We start from the raw sequence: 26,958 nt of genomic DNA on the forward strand, positions 1-26,958 counted from the left end.
TGTGTATTAGAGTGACATGATCTAATTTATGATTTTAAAAGAATAGATTTCTTTCTGGAGAATAGATTATAGGGGAGCAAATGAAAGTAAGGAGACTAATTAAAATGCTATTTCAGGGGCGCCTGGGTGGCTCAGTTGGTTGAGCGGCCTACTTTGGCTCAGGTCATGATCTCGTGGTCCGTGGGTTCAAGCCCCGCGTTGGGTTCTGTGCTGACAGCTCAGAGCCTGGACCCTGTTTCAGATTCTGTGTCTCCCTCTTTCTCTGACCCTCCCCTGTTCATGCTCTCTCTCTCTCTCTCTCTCTCTCTCTCTCTCTCTGTCTCAAAAATAAATAAGATGTTAAAAAAAATTTTTTTTTAAATAAAATGCTATTTCAGAAAAATAGTTTCTGTGGTAGCAAACTAGATAATATCGGCCCATCTTAAATTGGGCCCTTTGGAGGCTGGAAGACTGCTACAGAATAGGACAAACTAAAGAGGCCTAACAGGTAAATGCAACTTGTAAACTTTGATTGGCTGTTTAATCAGGAAAAAATATAACTGTAAAGAGTGGTATATAGTTCAACGTATGGAAATGAGTTAAAGTGATACACCATATTAACGAAATGAAGGATAAAAGTCGCATGGTCATCTCAGTAGCTGCAGAGAGAGCATTTGACAAAATTCAACACACGTTCGTGATTAAAACTCTCAACAAACTAGGTAGAGAAGGAATTTCTCTTAATATAATAAAGGCCATATATGACAAGCCCATAGCTGACGTCATACTCAACGGTGAAAAACTGAGAACATTGCCTTTAAGATCAGGAACAAGGCAAGAATGTTCACTATTGCCACTTACATTCAACATAGTACTGGCAGTCCTAGCCACAGCAGCTAGGCACCAAAAAGAAATAAAAAGCAGCCAAACTGGAAAGAAAGAAATAAAATAATACGTTTGCAAATGACATGATCTTAATATAGAAAACACTAAAGATTCCAACAAGCGAAAACAAAAACCCTGTTAGAACTAAGAAACAAAACTACAGCACTTAAAACGAGAGAGTACTGGCATAAAGACAGACATATAGACCAACAGAGCAGAATCGTGAGCCCAGAAATTAATCTTCAACAAGGCTGCCAAGAGCACACAATGGTGCTGGGAAAATTGGCTATCCACATACAAAGGAATGAAATCAGACCCTTACCTTACACCACACACACAAAATCAACTTAAAATGGATTAAAGACTTAAACACTAAAAAAAAAAAAAAAAAAAAAAAAAAAAGACTTAAACATAAGACCGAAAATATAAAACCCCTAAAAGATAACATAGGGAAAAAGCCTCTCTTTTTTATTTATTTATTTATTTATTTGGTGGGGGGGGGGGGGGGGGGGCGGGGAGAGAGAGAGAGGGAGAGAGAAAGAGAGAGAGGGAGAGGGAAAGAGAGAGAGAGAGGATGAGCAGGGGAGGAGCAGAGGGAAAGAGAGAGAGAATCCCAAGCAAGGTCCATGCTGTCAGCTCAGAGCCCCCATGTGGAGCTTGAACTCACAAACCTTGAGGTCATGACCTGAGCCAAAATCAAGAGTCAGATGCTTAACCAATTGAGTCATCCAGGCACCCCAGGAAAAAGCCTCTTGACAATGGTCTTGGCAGTGATCACTTGGATATGACACCAAAGGCACAGAAAATAAAAACAAAAATAGGCAAGTGGGACTTCATCAAACTAAAAACCTTCTTCACAGCAAAGAAACCAATTAACAGAATGAAAAGACAACCTACAGAATGGGAAGAAGATTTGTAAACCATATTCCCCATAAGGGGTTAATATCCAAAATACATGAGATTTCTACAATTAAAACAAAACAAAGCAAATAATCCTATTTAAAAATGGGCAATGTATTTGAATGTCTCTAAAAAAGACATACAAATGGCCAACCGATACATAAAAAGGTGAGGTGCTCAACATCACTAATCCTCAGGGAAATGCAAACCAAGAACACAATGAGATATTGCCTCATACCTGATAGGATGGCTATTATCAAAAACAATAAAAGTAACAGGTTTGATGAGGATGTGAAGAAACTAATACCCTCGTACACTGTCGGTGGGAAAATAAAATGGGGTACCTGCTATGGAAAGTGGTATGCAGGGTCCTCAAAAAATGAAAAGTAGCAATCCCACTCCTGGATATTTATCCAAAAGAATTGAAATCAGGATCTTGACAGATGAATACCTAAAATGTTCTATACACATACAACAGAATATTCAGTGTTAAACAGAGAAAGAAAAGAGAAGAGAAGAAAAGAAAAGAAAATCCTGCCATATGTGACAACATGGATGAACCTGGAGAAGACATTATGGTAGGTGAAATAAGCCAGTCACCAAAAAATCATATGATTCTTCTTCAAAATAGTTAAACTCAAAAAAGCAAAGAGTGGAATGGTGGTTGTCAGAGACTGGGGATAGGAGAAAATGGGGAGTTGTTCAATATATATAAACTTTCAGTTCAGCAAGATGAATAAATTCTGACAGTCTGTTGTTCAACACAGTGCCTACAGTTAAAATACGAACAGTGCACATAAAAAAATGTTAAAAGGGTAGATCTTACATCAAATATTCTTACCAAAAACAAACAAATGAAAGGGTGTGAGGAAACTTAATGAAAGTGATGTGCATGTTTATTATCTTGATTGCAGTGATGGTTTCATAAGCATATTGCATACATCCACACTCGTCAAATTACCTTCATTAAATATATGTAGAATTTGTGTGTGTGTGCGTGTGTGTGTGTATATATATATATATACATATATATATGTATATATATATACATACATATGTATATATATACATATATACATGTATATATATGTATATATATATATATATATATATATATATATATATATGCTGTTAAGTTAAAAAAAAAAAAAGGAAGAATGGTGTGTCATTAAATTTTGTTTAACAACTAGCCAGGGGTAGGGAGGATCTCAGACTTCTAGTAATTGCCAATTTCCATGGTATAAATATTCCCACTACGACCAATGTCAAGCTACTGTTATATCACTGAACTTGAAGTTGGAAGAGATGCACACATTGTCACTGTACAAGCCAGCCTCAGCATGCCATTGGATAAGAACGTTTTGGAGACAACGGGAGAAATTTGAAAGTAGACTGGATGTGTTGGATAATATCACTGAATTTATATTGATTTTCTTAGATGTGGTAATGGTAATGTGATTGTGTGGGCAAATGCCCATATTCTTGTGAGATATATGCTAAAATATCCTGATGGCATCCTGATGTTTAAAGACTACACTCGTGTGTGTGCGCGTGGGTGTGCACACGCACGTGCACGCATGGACACGTTTGGGAGGGGGGAAAGGATATATTGGTCTTCATTAACAAAATTGTTCTTTCAACTTTTCTATGAGCTTAATATTTTTAAAAAGGAAAAAATTAACTTGTGGCCAACAGAAGATATCATGTAAAAATCTGGATTTTCATTTTCTATTGAAAAAAGCCTAAAAATGCAATTTCGGACTCATGCTTTCAAAAAGCACCATACCTGAACCTAACAGACAGGAGATGTGCTTGCCGATCAGTCTTACCTGGCCCTCTTTCCTCCTCTGAGTTACCTTCTTGACCCCTGTGGGCATTTGCATTTGAGCTCTGGGTCCAGAAACGGGTTCAGCGAACTCAAGATGGCCTTTTATGCTAGCTTCTAAGCACTCAATGGAGAAGGAAAAAAAAGAAAAAGGAAAAACAAAAAGATGGTGCCTATTTAGTATTCTGTTCCTGCTTCTGGAATTATTGTTTTCACTGTGCTCTAGGCTAAGATCTAAGACTAATTTTGTGCTTTCTCAAACTCATTTTACCAGCTCTCTCGGCTGACCCTTTCTGAAAGGATGACAGTATTTAAATTCCTTACAAGTTCTGGATTTTAAAATCATATTTCTCAGGTTAGAGACCTATAGACATGAAAGAACTTGGCGAGGTGATAGTCACCGAAATGACTTTGTCGTTTGGACGGCTCCTAGGATGGCTCCGGGGACTAAATGACACAGAAGAATCTAGCAAGCAGAATGCCTGTTTCACGCAGGGCTGTGATGTTGGCGGTGACTCTGGCGCCCTCTAAAGGCTACTGTGAGAAAAGCAGCCGCTTACCACGTGCTTTAAGTTTCGGGCTTTGCCGGAAGTGTGACGTTTGGGAGGGAGGGGGGCAGAGGTCGTGTATGTTCTTCGAATCCAGAGCCAGTAATCTAACTCGTCATTTTGCCCTCCCCTCATATCGTGGAAGTAGCAAGCCCTTGTCCCACACAACTTTTCATCCTCAGTGAGGACGATACTCTCTGCTGTCACCAGCAAGACTGGAAACAGAGAACTTGATCAAAGTCTGCATTCCTGTGTTGTTGTTTTTCTTTTAGAACAAAGAGTTTGAGATGCGAATTTTTTTTTAAGGCAAGCACTATCTTGTCTATTTGCTTTGAGAAATAAGTTGTCAGAGTATCTGCTCTGTGCCAATAAGGTAAGTGTGCTGGGCTATTCTTCATTGTCATTGTCTTTTTTTCTTTTCTTTTTTTTAAATGGGGAAATGTTTCCAGAAACCTCTTTTGCAGAGGATGAATATTCCCCTTGCTGAGTGCCTTCCTTAAGGATGAATGTCTTCTTCAGGAGCCTCTTGATCAGGGTGAAAGCAACAGAATTAAGGAGAAAGTCAGAAAGCAAAGGAGCTGTTGTAAGGAAACAAAGTTATGTTGTCGGGAGCAACCCTCTGAAAGAAAGCTGTCAGTGAGAATAACAGCATCCCAGGACTTTCTGTAACTCTCTTCTCCCCTCTGATGTCATCTTACAGATGACATAGGAGTGCCAAGCGTTGGGAAACATAAAATACTCCACAGGTGTTAGGAAATACTATAGCATTGGCGAGTGATAATAAGAAATATAAACAGATCAAATTCCAAACCCAAATGAATCATGATCGATCGCATGATTTGCAGATCACCCAAGTCTCTCCATATTTCAGAAATGATTCCTACATTTTCTGGTCTGGCAGGTCTGGGATGGGGTTTTCGTGTCGTTCAAAAGTCCAGTTCAATAGACTAGGGCTCATTTACCAAAGAACTCCGATTAGAAGCAACCTTTGAGCTACAGAGGACCTTACAGTCATAACGCACATTATAGTTTAGAGAGAGCATACACACACCTTATGTCCCACCACTCCCCCTGCCCTTCATGCCTGCGGAATCTCTCCTCCCTTTCAAATCACACCTATTTTGGTACCAATTACTTGGCATTCAGACATTAAAAGCAATTCTCTTGGGCTGGAAGAGGACAGAGGGAAAACTACTAGAACCCTCTGTTTTACAAATGCAGGAACAATCTCACGGTGAAATAAAGAATTTTAAGTTCCTGCGGCCGGTCAGAGCCAGAGGCAGAACCAGAACCCAGATCTTCCTATTTCTAGTTCACTCACCAACTCCCCTCATCGACTCGAAGCATACTTTTTACATTTACGTATTTATTTTGAGAGCGATAAAACGAGACAGAGTATGTGGGTGTGCATGCAGGAGGAGAGGGGGCAGAGGGAGAGAGAGAGAATCTTAACCAGGCTCCTTGCCCAGCAAAGAGCCCGATGCGAGGCTGGATCCCACGCCCCTGGGGTCATGACCTGAGCCAAAATCAAGAGCCAGACGCTAACCAACTGGGCCACCCAGGCGCCCCCCCCCTTTTTTTTTATTTAAACTTTTTTATTTGAAGCATATTTTTTAAATGGCTGTCCCCACTCAGAAATTCATAATCTGCAAGTGTTGTGTAATTCCAAGAGGTGTAAATTCCTAATTTGTTTTTGCTGCCTGTACAGTTTCTTAAGTGGCTCTATAAAGGACAAGGTGTTTTGCCCTGGAAAAACACAGCCCACTCTGTGTCTCTAACCAACAGAGACATTGTTGCTCTGTGTTGCTCTGTGTTGCTGTGTTGTGTAGCCAAACAACCCAACAGGGCCTGCGAACATTGGTACCTGGAGCACACAACCGTTACAGGAACGCACCACATGATGTCATGTGTGTCCACATCTCTCCATATGGCAGCGTCTCCTGTTACGGGGTCTTTTCTTATTACTATTATTTAGTCACTGGGCCTTCATCATCTTTGGGTCCGCACCCTTGGCTCTCTAACTGCACTTCGAGGTACCCAGGTGCATCCATCCATTCAACAGAATGGATTCATTTGCTGCTCGCCTGTTCACTGGAGCATGTTTTGCACTTTGCCAGTTCAATCAGCAACCATTTCTTTTGTGTTTTGATTGCAAAGACAGAATACAGTTGAGATCTACCGACTTCAGCCATCTACCTAGTGGCCTAGAAATTCCAGTGTCCTCATTGGCAGAGGCCATTTACGTCTGTTTGAAAGCTGTCTAAAAATCCTACTCCTCACCCCAAAGGAAGCTACAGGTATGTATGCCTCCTTATTTCCAAACTCGCTGATTGCTTTTGTCTGTGTGAGCTGTCTTTTCTAGGGAAAAGAGAGGAAGTGAGGGAGATAATTAGGGAGGTAGGGAATGAACACTGATAAATATTTGGTGCTGGGCACTTTTGTGTGAGTAATGTCGCTTTGTTTAAAACTCAAACAATTCTACATAGCTCTTTTTCTTATTTTATAAGCAATAAATCTTAAGGTGTTCAAGTAGGTTGTTTGGAGTCACATGGCCAATCAGTTGCAGACACAGGGTTCAAACCAGTTCTGTTGCCTCTAAGTCCATTCTGATTGCAGCCTACCTAGCTCTTTCAATTCAATAGAGACTCCCAAGTCAACCAACAGTCTCAGGGGAAGAAGTGTCAGTTTTGTCATAAATAATGGAAGCCAGACCTGGAGGTCTCAACCCTACAAAGGGCAGGTTGGCAAGTAAGATTTGGCAACAGCCCTAAGAAATCCCTCTGTATCTCCTTGCAAGTCCCTGGATCTGCTCCAGGACCAGGTGAGTTCGAGGGTCTGAAGGGCTCAGAAGTCTTCCTCTGCCCCCTGTTAAGTTGATAAATACACTTTGACTCTGTGCCTGGGGACTCTGATTTGATCTAGAAGGCAAGCTGCAAAGGCATACGACACATTCCCCCAAGTCCATCACAAAAATGTGACAGCAAACCTGAGCACAGGTGAGGGAAGGGGCTTACTAATGGGAACCACAGGACACCTTAGCCTCTCAGACCAACGAGATGCGCACATCCAACCTCAGAGTCAGAGATCTAGAGTCGCTGCAGACCCAGCCCCTTACTAGCAGTGTGGCCGCAAATCATGTCACACGATGACGCTCTTTGTTTTCTCATTTACTGGCACTCAGGTCTCAATAAATATTTTTTCTCTTGGTTCCCCAAGGCAAATAGCACTAGAATAAGCAGCATCACGCTACAAAAATCACATAAGGGTTACACAGCAAGATCTCCCCTCAAAAAAATACCAATGTCTTCAAAGGCAAAGCCAAATCAATTATACATATATATTTTTTATAAAACAAATACTTTGACGTCTTGACTACTCTGTGTGTGTTTGGGACTGGCCGGGGGTGGGGGGGGTTGGTGCTGAGGGAAAGGCAGCACTGGCTACTGAATCCACCTGACGTGTCGAAGGCCTCAGCGTGACATATGTCTGATTTGCTGGAATCAACTGAGTGGTTCGCCCATCTGTCAAAGCAAAAGCTACGTTGGTGTTGACAGAAGCCCAAATTGTAGTACCAAGAAAAACTGGTTCTCAATCCCTATGACACTTACCTCCTCCAGTCTCTACTGACTGCCACGGACATCCCCATGTCCAGAAGACCTCATCCAGAATGCCCCATGTAGCTTTCCTTGGGGACGTTGTTCTGCGTTATGGTCAGCCAGTCTTGCCTCTGTGCGAGGTTAAGAACCCCCCACTCGATTCGTGTAATATCACCATTGCATGGTAGGGGATGACCCATGACCAGCCGTTCTTCAGGACTCTAGAGGCTATGAATAAAAACTAATCTTTTTTGCTAGCCACAATTCCTCGGGTCCAGAGAGACAAAGTGGAAGCAGAGGGTCCTTTTCATTGAGGGGATCTAAAGTCCCAAGGGCATCAAGGTCCTGACTATACTAGTTAATAAGAACTAAATTTAAGTGAGCACTTACTATGTAGGAAACAGACTTCTACAATCCTTCCGACATATCAATCATTTAATTCCATAACAAATATTTAAGAGCTATTATTATTATTTCTGTCCCCACTGTACTAAAGAGAACACCGAGGCCCGGAGACAAAAAAAAAAAAAAAAAGCTAACCCAAGGTCACGCTGCTAGTAAGTGACACAAAGAGTTAAACCAGAACAGTCCCATTTCAAAGCCCTCATGTTTAACCACAATGTGAGTCTGCCCCAGATCAAAGATGACAAGAGGGTGTTTATGCCACCATGAAAGTTGAATGCTACGACAGGAGGCTCCTTCCAGTTTTGTCACAGGAGGACGCTCAGGCCACCCTTCTTCCAACAGGGTGCCATGGCCAGGCGAGTCGCAGTGATTGGGGCGGGTGTGAGCGGCCTGTCCTCCATCAAGTGCTGCTTGGATGAGGATCTGGAGCCTACCTGCTTTGAGAGAAGTAATGACATCGGGGGACTATGGAAGTTTACTGTGCGTAGCTCGTACCCTCCCACCTCTATCAATCATAATCTGGCTGTTGGCTTTGTCCCTGCTCAGGCATGGTGACTTCAGCCTATCTTGGGGACCACATAAGAAAGCAGCTCACTGGGTGGGGGGTGGGCAGCCTGGGTGGCTCGGTCAGTTAAGCTGGCTGACTCTTGATTTTGGCTCAGGTCATGATCTCACAGTTTGTGAGATCACGCCCCGTGTCAGGCTCTTGTTCACATTTAGCACAGAGCCTGCTTGGGATTCTCTCTCTCTCTCTCTCTCTCTCTCTCTCTTTCTCTTTCAAAATAAATAAATAAATGTTAAAACAAAAAAAGAAAGCAGCTCACTACAACAACACGGGATTGTGCACGTAAGGTGCCAATACTGTGCAGGATGCAGTCTGACAGGTGATGAACCCAGAGACTTAGCAGGGCAGGGCAGGGACAGTTGGAGGAGGGAAGAAGGAAGAGTTAAGTCCGCTACACATAGTATTGGAAGTTACAGTGGTTTCTGGACCACATTCTGAGGCAAAGGAACAAAGTGTCACATAGGTTAAACTGAATGGCATTGGTGAATATGGAGCAATGACACTTTTAGAAGGACGGAGGTTGGCCTCAGGGAGTGAAGCCCCAGCCCCCAGGCATTGTTTGGGTCTTTGGGAAGAGAACTGGCAAGAGTGAGGCAAGAATCCGGACCTCGTAGAGTTGGGGGTGGGTAGCTTTCACAGCAGTATCAGAATAAAAAAGGTCGAGATGCTGATCAATCCTTCTAAGGAGAGGGGTGTGCATCCTGGGGGGTTATGCTTAGGGTTAGGCCAGCTGTTAGGTGACTTGAGCAACAGAAGTAGGGGCTGGAAGTGGCTCAATACCACCTGCCTCTGGCTGGTCCTGGGCATCACAGGGCCTTCGGCAGGGACCTAGGGATCTGTCCCAGCAGTGAGGTATAAAATGTCAGAAGATAGGAGGCCTTGGGGGGAAGAGTAAAACAACATTCAGTGGGAGCTCAGCATGGAGGAGAGTACTTCAAACTGGTATGAATGAGGGAAGCCTTCATGGAGGAGGTGGCATTTGCCATTCATCGACAGATGATGAAGAAAACAGAATAAGCAAATGTATGTAAGCAGAAATGGTCACAGCCCTGTGATTATAATGTACTAGGGGAGAAAAGTTTCTTTTGTTGTACCGTGAGCCTGATGGAACCAAATGGAGCCAAATGTCAATGTGGACAGAAAACACTGAGTCTGGTTTGTGTCCCTTCTGCTATTTGACCCCACAGTTTGTTTGGTTTTCTTCCCCTAAAGTAAGATAGATAGGGGAGCCCGGGTGGCTCAGTCAGTTAAGCGTCCGACTCTTGATTTCCGCTCAGGTCGTGATCTCAGTCGTGAGATCGAGCCCCGCATTGGGCTCCGTGCTGAGTGTGGAGCCTGCTTGAGATTCTTTCTCCCTCTGGCCCACCCCATTTGTGTGTGCATGCGTGCACACACACGCTCTCTCTTTCTCTCTCTCTCTCAAAAAAATAAAGTAACATAGATAAATTTTAGAAAATAATACTGAGTTAAACAAAAAGAAAAGTACAAATTAAATATAATATCAATACCCGTAAGAATTATATACCTGCACTATTAAAATTTCTCTGTATGTTGTACATCTGAAACTAATGTAACACTGTGTGTCAACTATACTCAAATTAAAATAATAATAATAATAAATTTCAATGTAATTTCTTTCAGTCATATATATACTATTTCTTTTTCAAAAATGCAGTGATAGTATTAATGTTCACCCATTCACCAAGTACCTGAGTACCTGTGCTTATAATGTCCCTCTACCAGGATGGGGACAAAATAGACAAGGACCCTGCCCTCCTTACAGTCTAGTAGGGAACAAAAACAGTAAAACACATTGTTACAGTGCAATGTGATCAGGGCTGTGTTGAGAGTGCAGGGTGCTATGCGGCTGGAACAGCTACCTTAGAGACGGCGTCTTATGGAAATTGACAGCTAAGAAAGATACTTAAAAGAGAAATAGAGATTAGCTTCAGCCATCAGAAGTTCATTGAGGCCTTATTTTTTAGAGAGAGAGAGAGAGAGATTGATAGAGCATGCAAGCTGGGGAAGGGGCAGGGGAAGAGAGAGGGAGAGAGGGAGAGAGGGAGAGAGGGAGAGAGAGAGAATCCTAAGCAGGCTCCATGCCCGGCACGGAGGCCGATGTGAGGCTCCATCCCGTGACCCTGGCATTATGACCTGAGGTGAAACCAAGAGTCAGATGCTCAACCAACTATGCCACCCAGGTGCCCCCATCAGTGCTTTTAATATGCATGTTTTTGTTTTGTTGGTACGTTTTTTTGAGTGTGTGAGGTTGCAACAAGACAACAGTGAGTTGAAGAGTCAATGAGAAAACAGAGGCTGCCAGTATGTGATGATTTTTTTCATGAAGATTGATATAGGACACAGAGAGACAAGGCTGGAAAGGGAATAGATATAGGTTGAAAGGGAGTGTTGTTTTGTTTTTAAAAATTAGAGTCTTCAGTATTTTAAGTGCTGATGGGAAGGAGCCAATAAAGAGAGAGTGATTGAAAATATACATAGACGATAAATACAAAAATCAGTGAGGAGTTCTCTGAGTAAAGTCAAGAGAAAGAGGTCTAGGGCATGAGTTGAGGGAGTGAGGATGGCAAAGAAGGGGGAAAAAATAAGCAAGGGAGACCATAGGCCCCATGTTCATGGAATCGCTTAATGGCATTGTTAGTCTTGGAGAACCCTGTTAAATTTGTTAACTTCTTTGTAGTTTGATAAAGATACTATGTTTAATAAATCCAATCCCAACAACGATTTCTGATAACTATAGCATAGAGACCCAGTGCTGCATTTCCGTGGAATTCTTTGGAATGGTGAGTGGAACACTGACTGCTAACGATCTCTTTTCTCTTCCTCCTGACTCCCCCACCCCATCAAGCTAACTGTGCTCTCACCACAGGAAACTTCTAAAGATGGGATGACCAGGGTCTACAGGTCATTAGTGACAAACGTCTGCAAAGAGATGTCATGTTACAGCGACTTCCCCTTCCAAGAAGATTATCCAAATTACATGAACCAAGGAAAATTTTGGGACTATCTCCAAGAATTTGCTGAGCACTTTGACCTTCTGAAATACATTCGGTTTAGGGTAAGACACCTTGGGTCATGGAAGGTTAATGAATGGGGGCTGCTCATTCGGCAATCTAATGGAAATGGGATATTTAAGTAAATTCATTCCTGATTTTATCTCTATATGAACAAGACAGATAATAAAGACTCCTCACTTCTCCTGCTTCTCATGTTTTACTCAAGGCATTAAAATACTGAATATCCTGGTTCCTCTTCTGAATCCAAATTCTTATTCAAGATGAAATTTAGAATGTTTTTCTTTTTGAGAGGAAAGGAAAAATAAATTTTGCTCATGAAACCCACTGGGAAGAAGTGACTAGGAATCTGGACCACAGAAATTATAATGAGCCAAAATTCATCTTCCTGTGTTTTCCCAAGTCATCCAGTGTTGTAACTCACCTCCTTCTCACCGGGAGTAAAAACTGAATGTTTCTTCCTTCCAGTGAAGTCATTCAGATGTTTTGGGTCATGTTCTCTATGACTACTTTTGAGACTTTGTACAAGTTACTTAATTTCTTTTTTTTTTTTTTTTAACATTTATTTATTTAGAGAGAGAGCGCGTGAGAGCACAAATGAGGAGAGAACAGTCTCCACACTGTCAGCACAGAGCCGGAGACTGGGCTTGATCTCACAAACCATGAGATCATGACAGGAACCGAAACCAAGAGTAAGACACTCAATCGACTGACCACCCAGGTGCCCCAGGTTGCTTAATTTCTTTAGGGGGGAGATAAACCAATATTGACAGACCTCCTATCCTGAGACTCACTCAGCCCGCTTGAAGTAACAAACATGGTTGCCATACCAGTCATTACATGAAGTCCAAAGGTGATTGATAGAAAGTGAGTGTCTGGGGGTGCCTGGGTGACTCAGTCGGTTGAGCGTCCGACTTCGGCTCAGGTCATGATCTCACGGTGTGTGAGTTCGAGCCCCGCGTCGGGCTCTGTGCTGATGGCTCGGAGCCTGGAGCCCGCTTCGGATTCTGTGTCTCCCTCTCTCTGTCTCTCCCCAACTCATACTCTGTCTCTTTCTGTCTCTCTCTATCTCTCTCTCAAAAATAAATAAACATTAAAAACAACATTTTTTTTTTAAGTGAGTGCATGTCTTTTACTTTCAGACCACAGTATGCAGTGTCACGAAGCGTCCAGACTTCTCTGAAACTGGTCAGTGGGATGTTGTCACAGAGACAGAGGGAAAGTGGGACCGAGGTGTCTTTGATGCTGTCATGGTTTGCACTGGACATTTCCTGAATCCTCACTTGCCTCTGGAGTCCTTTCCTGGTGAGTCACTTCTACCCGAGATCGTGCCTACTCTGCTGGGTTATTCTAGAAGAAAGTTGTTTATTTGCCATTGGAAATAATTCATGATGATTATAAGTGACTTGATGCTCAACCTCAGAAAAAGTGTGTACAAAATAACTTGGAAAGGTAGGAAGCTATGGAGGTGTCAGGCCTTATTACTTACTTATTAATATAAATGCTGTTGTTATTATTTAAGCTTTATCGTGCCTGATCTGATTCAAGTTCAGTGATCACATAACCCTATCAGATGTGTCATAAAAAAAAAAAAAAAAGCCAAGCTTTTGAATTCTGTCATTGAATCACAGGTCATTTGAGTCAGGAGTAAACTGCAAATCAATAACTTAATTAATAAACAAACAAACAAACAAAGTGAGAGAATAAAGAAACTTAACAGCTTTGTTTTTAAGAAACATAGCAGTTGGGGCACCTGGGTGGCTCAGCTGGTTAAGCGTCCAACTTTGGCTCAGGTCATGATCTCACGGTTTGTGAGTTCAACCCCCACATCAGGCTCTGCACTGATAGTGTGAGGCCCGCTTGGGCTTCTCTCCCCCCACCACTGCCCCTCCCATGCTCTCTCTTTAAAAATAAATAAATAAACTTTAAATATATATATTTGAGAAAGAAAGAAAGAGAGAAAGAAAGAAAGAAAGAAAGAAAGAAAGCAAGCAAGCTTTCAAGGAAGACTATGAAGAATAAAGCTTGTAAACCTGGGCCAATGAAGAAAATGAAATGTAAACCTTGTAATCTCATAATCAAATTAACAAAATATCGTATTCAAAAAAATGTCTTAGAGACCCAGCGGGAGACCTCAATGCATACTACTGCAAAGAAGCAATATTGTAAATGATGGTCCAGCTTGCAGCTAGCCTGGGGGCTCAATCCAAAATGGCACAGCAGTAAAGAAATATAGAACTGCCTGTTATAGCAATGTTTCTATGGGGAGATGTGTTACAAGATGTGATACTATGTTTTGGAATACAGTATCTTGTCAGGTTTGGGTTGGCTCGCCCTCAGTTGTACTTAGACTCTGAGTAAAAGATGCTGTTGCAAAAGATCAACCAAGAGCTGAGAGGCGAGGATCCTTGCGGCAGTATAATGTACGTAATCTGGGAGAGCTGGTCCGAAGGAAAGAGACTGGGCAAACACAAAGGAGAATGACAAGGGAGTTTGGGATCAATACAAGAGCAAACATTTCTGCATACTTTAATGATCTCTGGGGCAGGGGGGTGCAGCTGACTGCAGTAGAAATATCGGTGTGCCCTTCTCTTTTGCCACAAAACCCAGATTATAGAGAAGGAAGAAATCCACACATACAGATGTCAGAGACTCCTCCTGGGGAGGTCTTAGTTTAAGACCAGACTTCAGAAGGATTTGTCACAGGAGGACACCAGGCCAAATATTCCAATGTCCTCTGTGTTCCTAGCATGGGGTATCTTGGTGAGTAGGCATGCTTTCAGGTTTCCAAAGAGTCCTGGTCTGCTACGGTTCCCCCGGGGACATTGGCCCTTGGTGATAAGTGGCATTTAACATAATAGTTATGAACAAAGTTCTTCATGCCCAGCCCAAAAACCCTGAGATCAAAACCTGAGCAGAGATGGGGCGCCTGGGTGGCGCAGTCGGTTAAGCGTCTGACTTCAGCCAGGTCACGATCTCGCGGTCCGTGAGTTCGAGCCCCGCGTCGGGCTCTGGGCTGATGGTTCAGAGCCTGGAGCCTGTTTCCGATTCTGTGTCTCCCTCTCTCTCTGCCCCTCCCCCGTTCATGCTCTGTCTCTCTCTGTCCCAAAAATAAATAAACGTTGAAAAAAAAAAAAATTAAAAAAAAAAAAAAAAAAAACCTGAGCAGAGATCAAGAGTCAGACATTTAATTGACTGAGCCACCCGGGTGCCCCTAGGAGCAAAGGTCTAAAGTCTGGAAGCCCGGACCACATGCCAGCACTAGTTGCATAATCCTGGGCAAACTTAACCCAGTGATTCCATTTAGAGAGTGGTTTAAGAATTAAATGAGTTCAGGGCACCCGGATGGCTTAACCAGATAAGCGTCTGACCAGCTCAGGTTCGTGGGTTCGAGCCCCGCGTCGGGCTCTGTGCTGACAGCTCAGAGCCTGGAGCCTGCTTCCGATTCTGTGTCTCCCTCTCTCTCTGCCCCTCCCCCGCTCACGCTCTATCTCTGTTTCTGTCTCTCTCTCTCTCTCTGTCTCTCTGTCTCTCAGAGCAGGCCTGCTCTGTGGGGCTTGCCCTTCCTCTCCCCCGCCGCGCAATCTCGGGCCATTCCCACCGCTTTTCTGTCAGATCACGGCAAGCCCTCTCATCGCTTTAAAATCACCCAAGAAAATTCTCATTTTCCTAACGAAAACATCGTGCCTCGTGGAATAGTCAAAACTTGCAACCACATGTAACGGTGGGGCTTCCCCTCCCCCGGCTGGAGCCTGCTTTGGGCTGGACGCTCAGTGGGAACAGGAGGCACCCATGGCTTTCCCCCTTCCTCTCCCAGTGCCTCCTCTTGCCAAACCTGTCACCCACCAGCTACAGTCTCTAACCCTAGACCCTTCCGGAATTAGAGTCACAGGGGGCAGGGAGGGTCTTTCTTGACTGGCACCAAGCAGGCGCTAGTTTTCTCTGGCCGCAGACGTGCCTAAGACTGACACTTTGCAGGGTGCTTTCTTGGTTCTGCTTCAGAGGGACATTCCATGAAGGGGGATCTCTCAGTGCAGCCCCTTAGCATGGGTCGCACCCTCTCGCTGACCACGCACAGCTCCTTAAACCCTAGCTCCTCCCTCAGTCATCTCCACACAGACTGTCTTTAGGGTCTCATTGCCTGGGCAGATAGATGCCTGTCTTATGCAAAGTTCCTTTCAGTTGGCATCAGGGGCACCTGGGTGGCTCAGTCGGTTAAGTGTCTATTGATCTCAGCTCAGGTCTTGATCTCAGGGCGGTGAGTTCAAGCCCTGCGTTGGACTCCACCCTGGGCATGAAGCCTACTGAAACAAAAATTGGCATCATGGGGCTCCTGGATGGCTCAGTCTGTTAATTCTTGATTTCAGCTCAGGTCACGATCTCACAGTGCATGAGTTGGAGAGCCCTGCATCCGGCTCTGGACTGATGGCTTGGAATCTGGAGCCTGCTTTGGATTCTGTGTCTCCCGTCTCTCTGTTCCTCCCCCACTCACGCTCTGTCTCTGTCTCTCTCTCAAAAATAAACATTTTAAAAAAAGTTGTTTTTAATAACTAAATAAATGTTACTGAGCAAATGAATCAGTCAATCACTGTGATAGAAGATTGATATATTCTAGGAGACAGGTTCATTTTTTTATATTAAAATTTCAAATGTACTTGAAGTACTGGGGTGAGAAGCTTTTAAACTTTCTAAACTGCAGGGTTTCCTTCCAGATTCTTCATCAGAGTTTCATCTCACTGATGGTCACTGTCCCCATCACTCTTGTTTCCTCTGCCACCTCATAATGTCCATTTCTGCAGCCACCGCTGGAAATACCTCTACTTCCGCTGTTGCGACCAGTCTTCATTTTTATGAATCCATGGCTTATGTCTTTTATACGTGCCAAGGAGATAATTACCAAAAATAAATCAAGAGAAGAAATATTTGGATACATGAGTCCTTCTCATGTATACAAATACCATAAGAGTGATACTTGTATCAACGGTGTTCGGAACTTGAAAAACCAGTCAGTAACACAAATGTAAATAATGCAAGAATAGAGTATAAATAAGCATATGTTATAATAAAGCATTAAGCCTATAATAAAGAATAACGTAAAATAAGCATAGAGTATAAGTAGCAAGCCTAAGCCACAAAAGTCATTATGTATAAGAGAACTTGCCACAAAATTTCTTTTGTGGAAAATTATAATTGAATTAAAATTCACTTGTAAATATGTTCTATACACAAACCATTTTCTTATAGAATATATCTGTTGGGTAAAATAACATGCATCGGCGATCTACTTCTTGCTTAGGATGTTCAGGGTCGTGCATGAGATGTTTCTTAGGGTCTGCAGTGACCTTGATTTCCCCAGGTAATTGCTTTAAAAGGGAGCACTCATGTGGAATTTAAATTCTCCCGTATTTTTAAATCTCCTACAGGTTGTACTAAAGCTATACCCAGGCTCAGAGAATCCAATGGGAGAAGAAAATGATACATGGCTTCTATGTCCTGCAATTAGCAGCAGGAGCAAAGGGCTGACATATTTCTGGAACGTTCCTTTTCCTACAGACCCTATGCCTGCATACTAGGGAGTTATAAAACTTTAGATGCTTCTGACTTTCTGATCCCTCCCTCCCCTCAGGTATTCATAAATTTAAAGGCCAGATCCTGCACAGTCAGGAATATAAGAGCCCAGAAGGCTTTCAAGGCAAACGCGTGTTAGTGATCGGTCTTGGGAACACTGGAGGGGACGTGGCAGTGGAACTCAGTCGAACGGCAGCTCAGGTACACAAGGGTGAATCCACACCCCCACCCCATCATCATTTCTGGTGGCTGGAGAGAAGGATACAAGACTATAAAGCACATTGGCCGATTGCTAAATCATGTGGACCCAACATGAGTGAAAAAAAAAAATCCACACATAACAGAATTGAAACATCTCCAAGAGGGGTCAAGGACACTGTGTGGATGCCAGACCACGAGGCATTTTTTCAGAGGCACTGTTTCAGGAACAAGACCAAATGAATAAAGTACTCCACCCAGACCACTGATCTGTTTTTACACTCTCTCTTCATAATTCTGGCGAAACCCCCATATAAAAATAGAAAATGGAAGTTATTTTCTGAACATGTCCAAATTTTCTATTAGAAGTCACATTTAGAATTTGTTTTCAGATAAAAACAGCCTTCACTTTGCCCACGAAGTGTGCAGAATGACTTTAGAAAGTCCAAGCATAGATTCGCAAATTAGAAATCTGTTCCACTTTAACATATATTATAGGACATTATTAGATTTGGGAAAGAGATGTTGAAGATTTCTATTGAACTCAGTTAAAATTGCTTTCCCAAAACTCCACTTTACATTCTGTATTATTTATATGTAAAAGATTGCCAGGTCAACAGTGCGCATATCTACTAGCACTATAATTTTTATAGTGAACATGATAAAAATACTTAACAGATATATAGATCAGGTAAAAGTGACTTATAAAAACGAAAACAACAGGAACAGTCATTTGTAGTTCTATGTACAAACTCACCAGTTAAAAACAGAAGCTATGAAGGAAATCTTGCCATTTGCAACAACATGGATGGAGCCAGAGAGTATAACGCTAAGTGAAATAAGTCAGTCAGAGAAAGACAAATACCCTATGATTTCACTCACGTGTGGACTTTAAGAAACAAATGAGCAAAGGGAAAAAGAGGCAAACCAAGAAACACACTCTTACCCACAGAGAACAAAGCTGAGAGCACCAGAAGGGAGGGAGGTGGGGGGATGGGTGAAATAGGTGATGGGGACTAAAAGTGCACTTGTCGCAATGAGCACCGGGTGATGTGTGCAGGGGTTGAATTACTATATTGTACACCTGAAACGAATATAACACTGGATGTTAATTAACTGGAATTAAGATACAAACTTCTTTAAAAAGGACAGATGTTATAAGAACATTTGAAGCACATCAAACAAACATACTACAAAATGATGTACATATATTTATCCTTCCTTACTTTTTAGGTACTTCTCAGTACTAGAACTGGTGCCTGGGTTATCCACCGCTGTTCAAATGGGGGTTACCCCTATAATATGGTGATTACAAGAAGATACCTTAATTTTATGGCGCAAGTTCTGCCCTCGTGTGTACTAAACTGGATTCAAGAGAGGCAAATGAATAAAAGATTTAACCATGAGAATTATGGATTAAGTATTACAAAGGGGTACTTAAATTTTTTATTTAATGGGAAAATTATTGAACCAATAATTTTAGGGCACCTGGGTGGCTCAGTCAGTTAAGTGTCCAACTCTTGATTTCGGCTTAGGTCATGATCCCAAGGTCATGAGATCAAGCCCCCAGTCAGGCTCTCCACTGACAGCATGGAGCCTGCTTGGGATTCTGTCTCTCCCTCTCTCTCTATGCCCCTCCCCCACTCACTCAGGTGCATGCACGTGCTCTCTCTCTCTCTCTCTAAATAAACATATTTTTAAAAAACAATCAATAATTTTTAATTCTACTTTATTCATAACTCAAATCTTCAGTAATTATTATGCTGCCTTTATTTATTCTGCTCTGGGCTTAGTTCCTTAAGACAATGTCCATCAGGTACCACAAATAGGAATATTCTCTGTCTGGTAACAAAAGTAGTAATTCATGAGGCTAGAATATAATGAAAGATAAAAACTTCATTTCTTGAAAAGTCAGGATGTTAGCTTGAAAGTCAGGACGTTAAAATTGGCTTTGAGGAGTCTTGAAATGGGCACCATCTACAAATGGAATATTTGCAGCCTCTTGAGTACAGATGGCCAGCTCTTGCCAATGATTCTCTGGCTGAATGATTAGAGGATGAATTTCCAATAGGAGTTCCTAAAATTAAACATTTTAATATAACATGCATCTGTATGAAGCTGCACATGGCAAGGAAAAGAAAACTTTTGAAATGAATGTAAGGTCATTAAATGTGACTTCTATTTTATGCTTGACCCAAATATTTTTTTTTTCGTAAGACAGCTCTCAACTTACAAAGAAAATTAACGGCAGTGGATGATTTGATATGTCAATTTTATAAAGACATTATATGTGCCATGATTAGATGGAATGATGTTCGTAATAAAAAATATTTTTCAGCATAACTTGGTTCAGATTTTTTTATTTTTATCCAAAAAGTTTCTTGCTAATTTCCTCTTTGTCTAACGTCAACCCTTTGAGGCCTGGGTGATGTGAGACCTGATTCTTAAATGGATTGCTGTATACTCCGTCCTAATTCTTTGAGAAAAGCATTGCTCCAGAAATGAATTTCAAGAGACAGAGAATTTTAAACCCCAGGCAGGAAAGAATAGGTTTAGCCATTTTCCACATGCCTTCTACTGGAAGCAGAAAAACAAAAGATGCTATTGAAACAGTAAGTTGGGTAGACAACTTTGAACTAGACATTGGTCAATTCACTCCCTTGGCTTAGCAGATAATTCCCCTGAGCTGACCAAATAAATAATTTGCTCAACCATCTCACAGATACAACTACAATGAATAATTTTCTCTTCTGTGTCAAAGGAGAAAACCAAAATTCATTGTGAATGATGAACTGCCAATCTGTATCCTCTGTGGGACGGTCACTATGAAAACCAGCGTGAAGGAGTTCACGGAAACCTCTGCTGCCTTTGAAGACGGAACAGTGGAGGAAAACCTCGACGTTGTGATCTTTACGACAGGATACACATTTTCTTTTCCCTTCCTTGAAGAGCCTCTCAAAAGCCTTTGTACAAAGAAGATATTCCTGTATAAGCAGGTCTTTCCTTCAAACCTGGAGAGGGCAACATTAGCTATCATTGGCCTCATCAGCCTTAAAGGATCCATCTTATCAGGCACAGAGCTCCAGGCACGTTGGGCCACAAGAGTATTCAAAGGTACATTGACTCTATTTAAAGCTCTACGTGATCAACTGAGTTTCCAATTAGTGTCTTGTGATTCAGCCAAAATGGAACAGATGTGAGCTAAAGTACCATATTTCAAGTTTAGTAAATATTTAATTTCATATATGAGTAATATTGTCATGGGTGTGCTTATGTCACTAACGTGACGGTGGAAAAAAGGTTGTGGTTGTGTGGATGGGATTAATTTGCACAGCAAGATATAATCATGTTTCTCAGATTAACTGAAATTGTTGGAAGCTTTGGGATCCTATATTCTGTTCTACTCTAGCTTATTTACTTCTAAATCTTTCTATTTATTTCTAGAAGTAGAACTCTATATCCCTTCCAAAGGAAGTTGCTGGAATAATGCAGACTGTGAATAAAGTTGAGTTCTGAGGAGATGGTAACCTTTGAGTAATGCCTATAAAAAAATATTTTAGACACTAGACACTAACTGCTGTCAGTTTTCACAGTAAGAGTACAGATGATGGAGTCGGGGTTACCAGGGTCCGATCCCGACTCTAAAACTCACTATCTTTGTGAGGACCTCTCTGAATCTCAGCCCCTTCGTCTGTAAAATGGGGATAATAAAACCTCTTTCACAACAGTTTTGTGAGATGGATAATGTCTGCCGACCACTTATCATGGTACCTGGCACACAGTGAACTCTACTAATTGGAAACTGGCATTCTTACTCTTGCTGTTACTATCATACCTCTCCAAAGTAGGGCAGGTTTTAGATTAGTAAGCATTTTAAAGAATTGCATTTGCATGATTTTTTTTATTTTTTTAATGTTTATTTTATTTTATTTTGAGAGGGGAAGAGACAGAGCGTGAGCCGGGGAGGGGCAGAGAGAGAAGGAGACACAGAATCCGAAGCAGGCTCCAGGCTCTGAGCTGTCAGCACAGAGCCCGACACGGGGCTCAAACTCACAAAGTGCGAGATCATGACCTGAGCCAAAGTCGGATGCTTAACTGACTGAGCCACCCAGGCGCCCCTGATTTTTTAACCATAAACAGCAATCACAATTGAGCCAACCAGGTGTTCTTTCGCAGAATTGTGTCATTAATGAATAAAAACAATCACCAGTAATTTATCAACAGTATATAACACAATACTAAGTTGTGTCGACTTCGTTCACCCTCTACAAACCTTGGATTCCGCACATTTTCATTAAATGATCACAAATATTTCTTTCTTTAAGGCCAGCTAAAGTGCTTTCACAACATTATCTGGTTATATTAAAATCTCAGAAGACTCTTAAGTACGTGGTGTTTTGGGGTTTTTTTAATGTTTTGTAATGAGCTCAAAAATGCTCACCAGAATGATAGAGCTGACAAAACAAAACTCAATTAGATGACGCCACAGGAGGAATTACATGCTTCTCCAGAGAGCCTCCAGATGCAATCTGAGAACCACTAGGTAAAGTCTTGCCCGCTTTTTACAGGGTAAAGTGACTCTAGTGGCAAGCACACGACGGGGCTAAGTCAGACCTATCTCAAGCGGATACTAACCCCCCAGCCTGGGGCCAGCACTTGGCTCCAGTCGGAAGAGCAGAGTCCAAGAGCTGAGACCGTCTAGGAGAGAGACCGAGAAGGAACACATGCCCACAACCACTCAAGAGGTCAGAGCCTAGTCTCTCTGTGAGGCTGAGGGACCACCAGGTGCTTCCACACACGAGGCTTCCGGTGCAACAGGAGTGAAGACATGTCAAAGCAGGGTTATAAAAACAAGGTCATTTTAAGTAGTTACATTTAACCCACAAATAGCTTTAACACACACATACAAATACAAACAGGGGTATACAAACAATACAATACAAACAGTATATATGAATATATGTAATGTGCAAGCGGGTAAATGAGCTGGAGCAGGTACCGATGACCGATGGGTCAGCGCAGGCTGAGGGCTGGATGACAGGGGCGTCCCTCCTCATAATTCTGGCAGTAGAATGCCACGAACCCTGGTTAAGTGGGTTTGGAGGGGCATTATGCTTCCAGAAATTACCTCTAGTTCCAGTCTAAGCTTTGACTATTACATGTCCTAAGGATAGAGCAGTGGGGGACCAGAAACGAGGGAGAAGAGAACGCAAAGGAAAAGGCACATGTGACGTTAATGTTCTTTCCGATGTTTCTCACAGGACTCTGTAAGATACCTCCGTCTCCAAAATTGATGGCTGAGGCTACGAAAAAGGAGCAGCTCATAGAAAGGTATGACACGACATGCAACTTCTTCGGGAAAACCTACCAATGTATTTCTGTACCCACAAACCTGCATCGGAGCCAGAAGAATATGCTTTTAATCCCAACTGTTCCACCAACTAGATGTGTGGTCTCGGATGTGTTAGGTGGGGGTACCAGCTCCTCTCAGCAGAATACAGAGCCAGGGCCCCAACAGGTGGCAACCTTGAGCTCACTTGGCCCCCAGAACCCCCTTGTGTCTTTGTTCTTGTGTCTCTTAGGCTGCTCTTTCTCTGCAATTCCTGGTGTCACCTCTTCCTCGCTCCTAAAAATTGGTGAACCCCAACCTTAATCCTCAGATCCTTTCTCACTTCTACGAACACCCACTCCTAGGCGGCCTCACCCAGGCCTGTGGCTCTCAATTCCATCACATAGTCATGACTCCCAAGTCTCGCCCTCGAATTCCAACTCCTAATCCAAGTCCCTCTAGATATCTCCACTTGGATACCACTTAGATATCTCAAATTTAATACAGCTAAGAATGAACTCTAGCCCTCTAACACCTGCCCACTCATCCTGCACCCGGGCTGCTCTGAGACTTTTCTTCCCCTTCTCAGTCACTGGCTACTCACTCTGGGTGATCAGCCAGAACCCCTGAGTGATCCTTTTCTCCTCTTTTTCTCTCCATACCGCACATCAGCAAATACTGTCAGCTCCTACATTCGAACAGAAGGCAGAAATCCAGACTCTTCTAGCTACCCCCACAGCCACCCCAGACCAGGCCACTGTCACCTCTCACTAGGACACTGGCTGTCACCACTTATCTGGTCTCCCGGCCTCCTCTCTGCTCTTCTACAGGGAGTGTCGAGTCTTGACACTGCGGCAGAAGTGAGGAGCGCCACATTGTCCTTCTGGTCAAAACCCTCTGATTGCTTCCCATTTCACTCCCAGAAATTTCCCTGGGGCTCCCCAGTGCTCCAGAGCAACCAGCCATCTCTGTGCCCTCACTGCCTACTGTCCTCCCACCTCACCCATACTGCTCCAGTCCGAGGCAGCCTCCTCCCTGGTCCTCGAACACCCCAAACCTAGCCCCCTCAGAACCTTTGCACTTACTCTAACCTCTGCCTGGAATGTTCTCCCCTCCCCTCCCCCCATACCTACAGGCTCACTGTCAAATATCGCCTCCTAAAAGAAGCCTTCTCTGACAACACTGTATAAATATGGCAGCCTACTCAATCCCTTCATTGCATTCCCCCCCTCCTTTATATCTCTTCATAATACTTATTACCACCTGATTTATTATATATCTGCTTGGCTGAGGGTTTTTATAGCCTGTTAATTTCCTCACTAGAAGGTAAGCTTCTTGACAACACAGACTTTGTTTTATTCATTGTTAGACTCCTGGCAGCTAGCATGATGCCTCATGTGATATTTATTGAAGGAATGAATGAATGAATGTCATTAGGACATCATGAAAGTTTACTAACCACAGAAATAGGTAGGAATAAAGCTTTCATATACATGATACCCACATCTGTGTCATGTTCAGGGCCCCATGTGTGGCTCTCTCAACTCACAATTAATGTCAATAACAATAATTTAGGTGGCCATATATGTGATGCTTTCTGATCATGTTCATTCGTTCAATAAGTGCTGTATTGAGACTGGATGAGATTTTACCCTTATATCAAATTCAAGAACCTAAAACATTATCTAGAACTGCTCTTCCAATTACCTCCTTTTACCATCTCCTTTAACAAAATTACCTTCCCAAATACCTTCTGTAGATAAACTCTTATTTTTTTTTGCTTTGCAACATAGAAAAACATTCCCAAACATGGCTTGACTGTGATAAAAAGAAACAAAATGGCGGGAGGAAGGGTGACTTATAACTTGAAACTGAAAAATGATCCATCTTTTTCCCCTGCAGGGGTGTGATGAAAGACATCAGTAAAGACAAACTTGAGTACATCACCTACATGGATGACATTGCCGCATGCATAGGCACAAAGCCCAGTGTCCCATTTCTGTTCCTCAAGGATCCCAGACTCGCTTGGGAAGTTTTCTTTGGACCGTGTACTCCTTACCAGTACCGCCTAAAGGGACCTGGGAAATGGGATGGAGCCAGAAATGCCATCCTGACCCAATGGGACAGGACACTGAAACCCTTAAAAACTCGAATCGTCCCTGATTCCACCAAGCCTGCCTCCATGTCACATTATTTAAAAGTTTGGGGCGTACCTATCCTACTTGCCTCTCTTCTGCTGATCTGTAAATCTTCACTTTTTCTGAAGTTGGTGCAAGAATTTCCTCTTACCAGTAAGTATTTGGTGAGGATGAATCTGATTGGTTACAAGGGTTGTCCCGAGCCATATTAATTCTATCTCCAAATATTTGTGCATCCCTCCTCTCCTCTCCATCATAACCGCTATCTTTCAAGTTCAAGTCCAGTCATCTCTTACCTGAATTATTATACTTACTGCCTTCCTCTCTAGTCTCAGTGCCTCCTTTCTTGCCTCCCTTTCCAATCCATACTCTACTCTGCTACCTAAGCAATTATGTAATATAAAAATATTGTCATTGTTTCCATAAAAATGCTGATTGGAATAAGATGACACTCAAATTAGTTAATTTGGTGGAAATTTTAATATAGAGATTACTACAAAAGGTTTGGGCAGACTGTAAGGAAATCATAGGGATAATGAAATACTCCCAGACTAGTAACAATGAGATATTTTTACCATTCTGAGGCCTAATGAGGCAAGAGGAGAAAACAATTATAAATGAGACAGAGAGACTTCTTTGTGGAGAGGGCTACACCTCAAGAGTTACAGCCTTCAGCTGACAGATGAAGGCAGTCCATGGTGACCCCAAAAGTGCAAAGCTTGGGAATACGTTCCCTAAGTTTATTTTCTTCCCTCCCTCTGATCCCCTGCCCATGCTCCCCAATGGCCTAACCCAGCCAAAACTCAAAGGGCAAGGTTACCAACTATTGTGGATTGAATTGTGCCCCTCAAAAAGTTATATGCAAGTCCTAACCCCTGCTACCTATACCTTGTTTGAAAATAGGATCTTTGTGAATGTAATCAATTTAAGATGAGATCATACTGAAGTAGGGTGAGCTAAATGCAATATGATTGGTGTCCTTATCAATGAGAATAAGACACACCAACAGAGACACGGGGGAAAATGTTGTGTGAAGACGAGCAGAGGTCGGAGTGATGCATCCACAAGCTAAGGATGGCCCAAACACTGGAAGCTAGGAGAGAAGCATGAACAGACTCTCCCCCAGAACCTCCCGAGGAAATCAATCCCGCTAACACCTGGGTTCCAGACTTCCAGCCTCCAGAACGGTGAATGAACAAGCCACCTGGTTTGTGGTATTTTGTGGTGGCAATCCTAGGAAACTAACATACCGACTGATGCCATCCACGGAAGTCGGCCTTCTAAAGTACAGACGGAGCAAAGACAATGGAGAGCATATATGGAAGGGCAGACAGAAAGGACCCAGTGCAGACTGTTTACTATCCTTCAAAATTTCTCCTTTGATTAGAGATAATCGTCCAAATTACTGAACCTGGAAGAGGAGACCCTTCGTGATCTGACCGCATTTGCCCAGGTCGCCAGAGTCCTGTCCTACAGCTTCCCCCACTCCACTCTGGACCTACCATCCAACACTACCGAACTGTCAGCTGCGCCATACCTCCTCTCTTTGGCACAAGGCATTGCCTCCACTGGGAACTCGAATCCACCCCAACTCTCTTTCGAGAGACAGATCGATTATCTCCCTCTGTGAAGCCTTCCCTGGGTCCTTAAAGCAGAGTCGACCTCCCATTCGTAACGACTGCCCTTCATGTACTGCTTTGTGATTGTCCTTTTCTTACTGTCATGTACAGTTGACCCTTGAACCATGCAGGTTTGAACTGCATGGGTCTACTTATATGCAAATTGTTTTCAATAAATACAGTTCAGTCCTATAAGTATGTTTTCTCTTCCTTACGATTTTCTTCATAACATTTTCTTTTCTCTATGACTTTATAGGAATACAGTCTATCATGCAAATAACACACAAAATATATGTTGATTGACTTTATGTTATCAGGATGGCTTCCGGTCAATAGTAGGTGATTAGTGTACTAGTAGAGTTAGATTTGGG

The 26,958-nt window shown here is 42.6% G+C and overlaps 1 protein-coding gene and 1 long non-coding RNA gene across 4 annotated transcripts in view; one reads left to right on the top strand and one right to left on the bottom strand.

Moving 5' to 3' along the window:
• On the top strand, positions 1 to 26,601 carry LOC125154977 (dimethylaniline monooxygenase [N-oxide-forming] 4). Of its 3 annotated transcripts, none has more exons than XM_047839699.1 (11): positions 1 to 11; positions 4,324 to 4,510; positions 6,295 to 6,434; positions 8,481 to 8,618; positions 11,591 to 11,779; positions 12,878 to 13,040; positions 17,362 to 17,504; positions 18,735 to 18,934; positions 20,263 to 20,615; positions 22,763 to 22,832; positions 24,733 to 26,601. In XM_047839699.1, the coding sequence occupies exons 4-11, from the start codon at positions 8,487 to 8,489 to the stop codon at positions 25,178 to 25,180; spliced, it is 1,698 nt and encodes a 565-aa protein (XP_047695655.1). In that variant the 5' UTR covers positions 1 to 11; positions 4,324 to 4,510; positions 6,295 to 6,434; positions 8,481 to 8,486; the 3' UTR covers positions 25,181 to 26,601. The 3 variants fall into 3 exon arrangements, with proteins under 3 accessions (XP_047695655.1, XP_047695656.1, XP_047695657.1); XM_047839700.1 differs by having other exon boundaries at positions 6,299 to 6,434; XM_047839701.1 differs by lacking the exon at positions 11,591 to 11,779 and having other exon boundaries at positions 8,481 to 8,586.
• LOC125154985 (uncharacterized) overlaps positions 1 to 26,958 on the bottom strand; it is a 229,689-nt gene that overhangs the window by 200,471 nt on the left and 2,260 nt on the right. The window lies entirely within an intron of this gene.

Source organism: Prionailurus viverrinus, chromosome F1, assembly GCF_022837055.1.
Source record: "Prionailurus viverrinus isolate Anna chromosome F1, UM_Priviv_1.0, whole genome shotgun sequence".
Classification (NCBI taxonomy): domain Eukaryota; kingdom Metazoa; phylum Chordata; class Mammalia; order Carnivora; family Felidae; genus Prionailurus; species Prionailurus viverrinus.

Bases quoted from the DNA above. Each gene is read 5' to 3' on its own strand.
- LOC125154977 (XM_047839699.1), top strand. From the start codon at position 8,487: ATGGCCAGGCGAGTCGCAGTGATTGGGGCGGGTGTGAGCGGCCTGTCC. The intron at 11,780-12,877 runs GTAAGACACCTT...TTTTACTTTCAG, and splicing joins TGAAATACATTCGGTTTAGG to ACCACAGTATGCAGTGTCAC. The intron at 22,833-24,732 runs GTATGACACGAC...TTTCCCCTGCAG, and splicing joins AAGGAGCAGCTCATAGAAAG to GGGTGTGATGAAAGACATCA.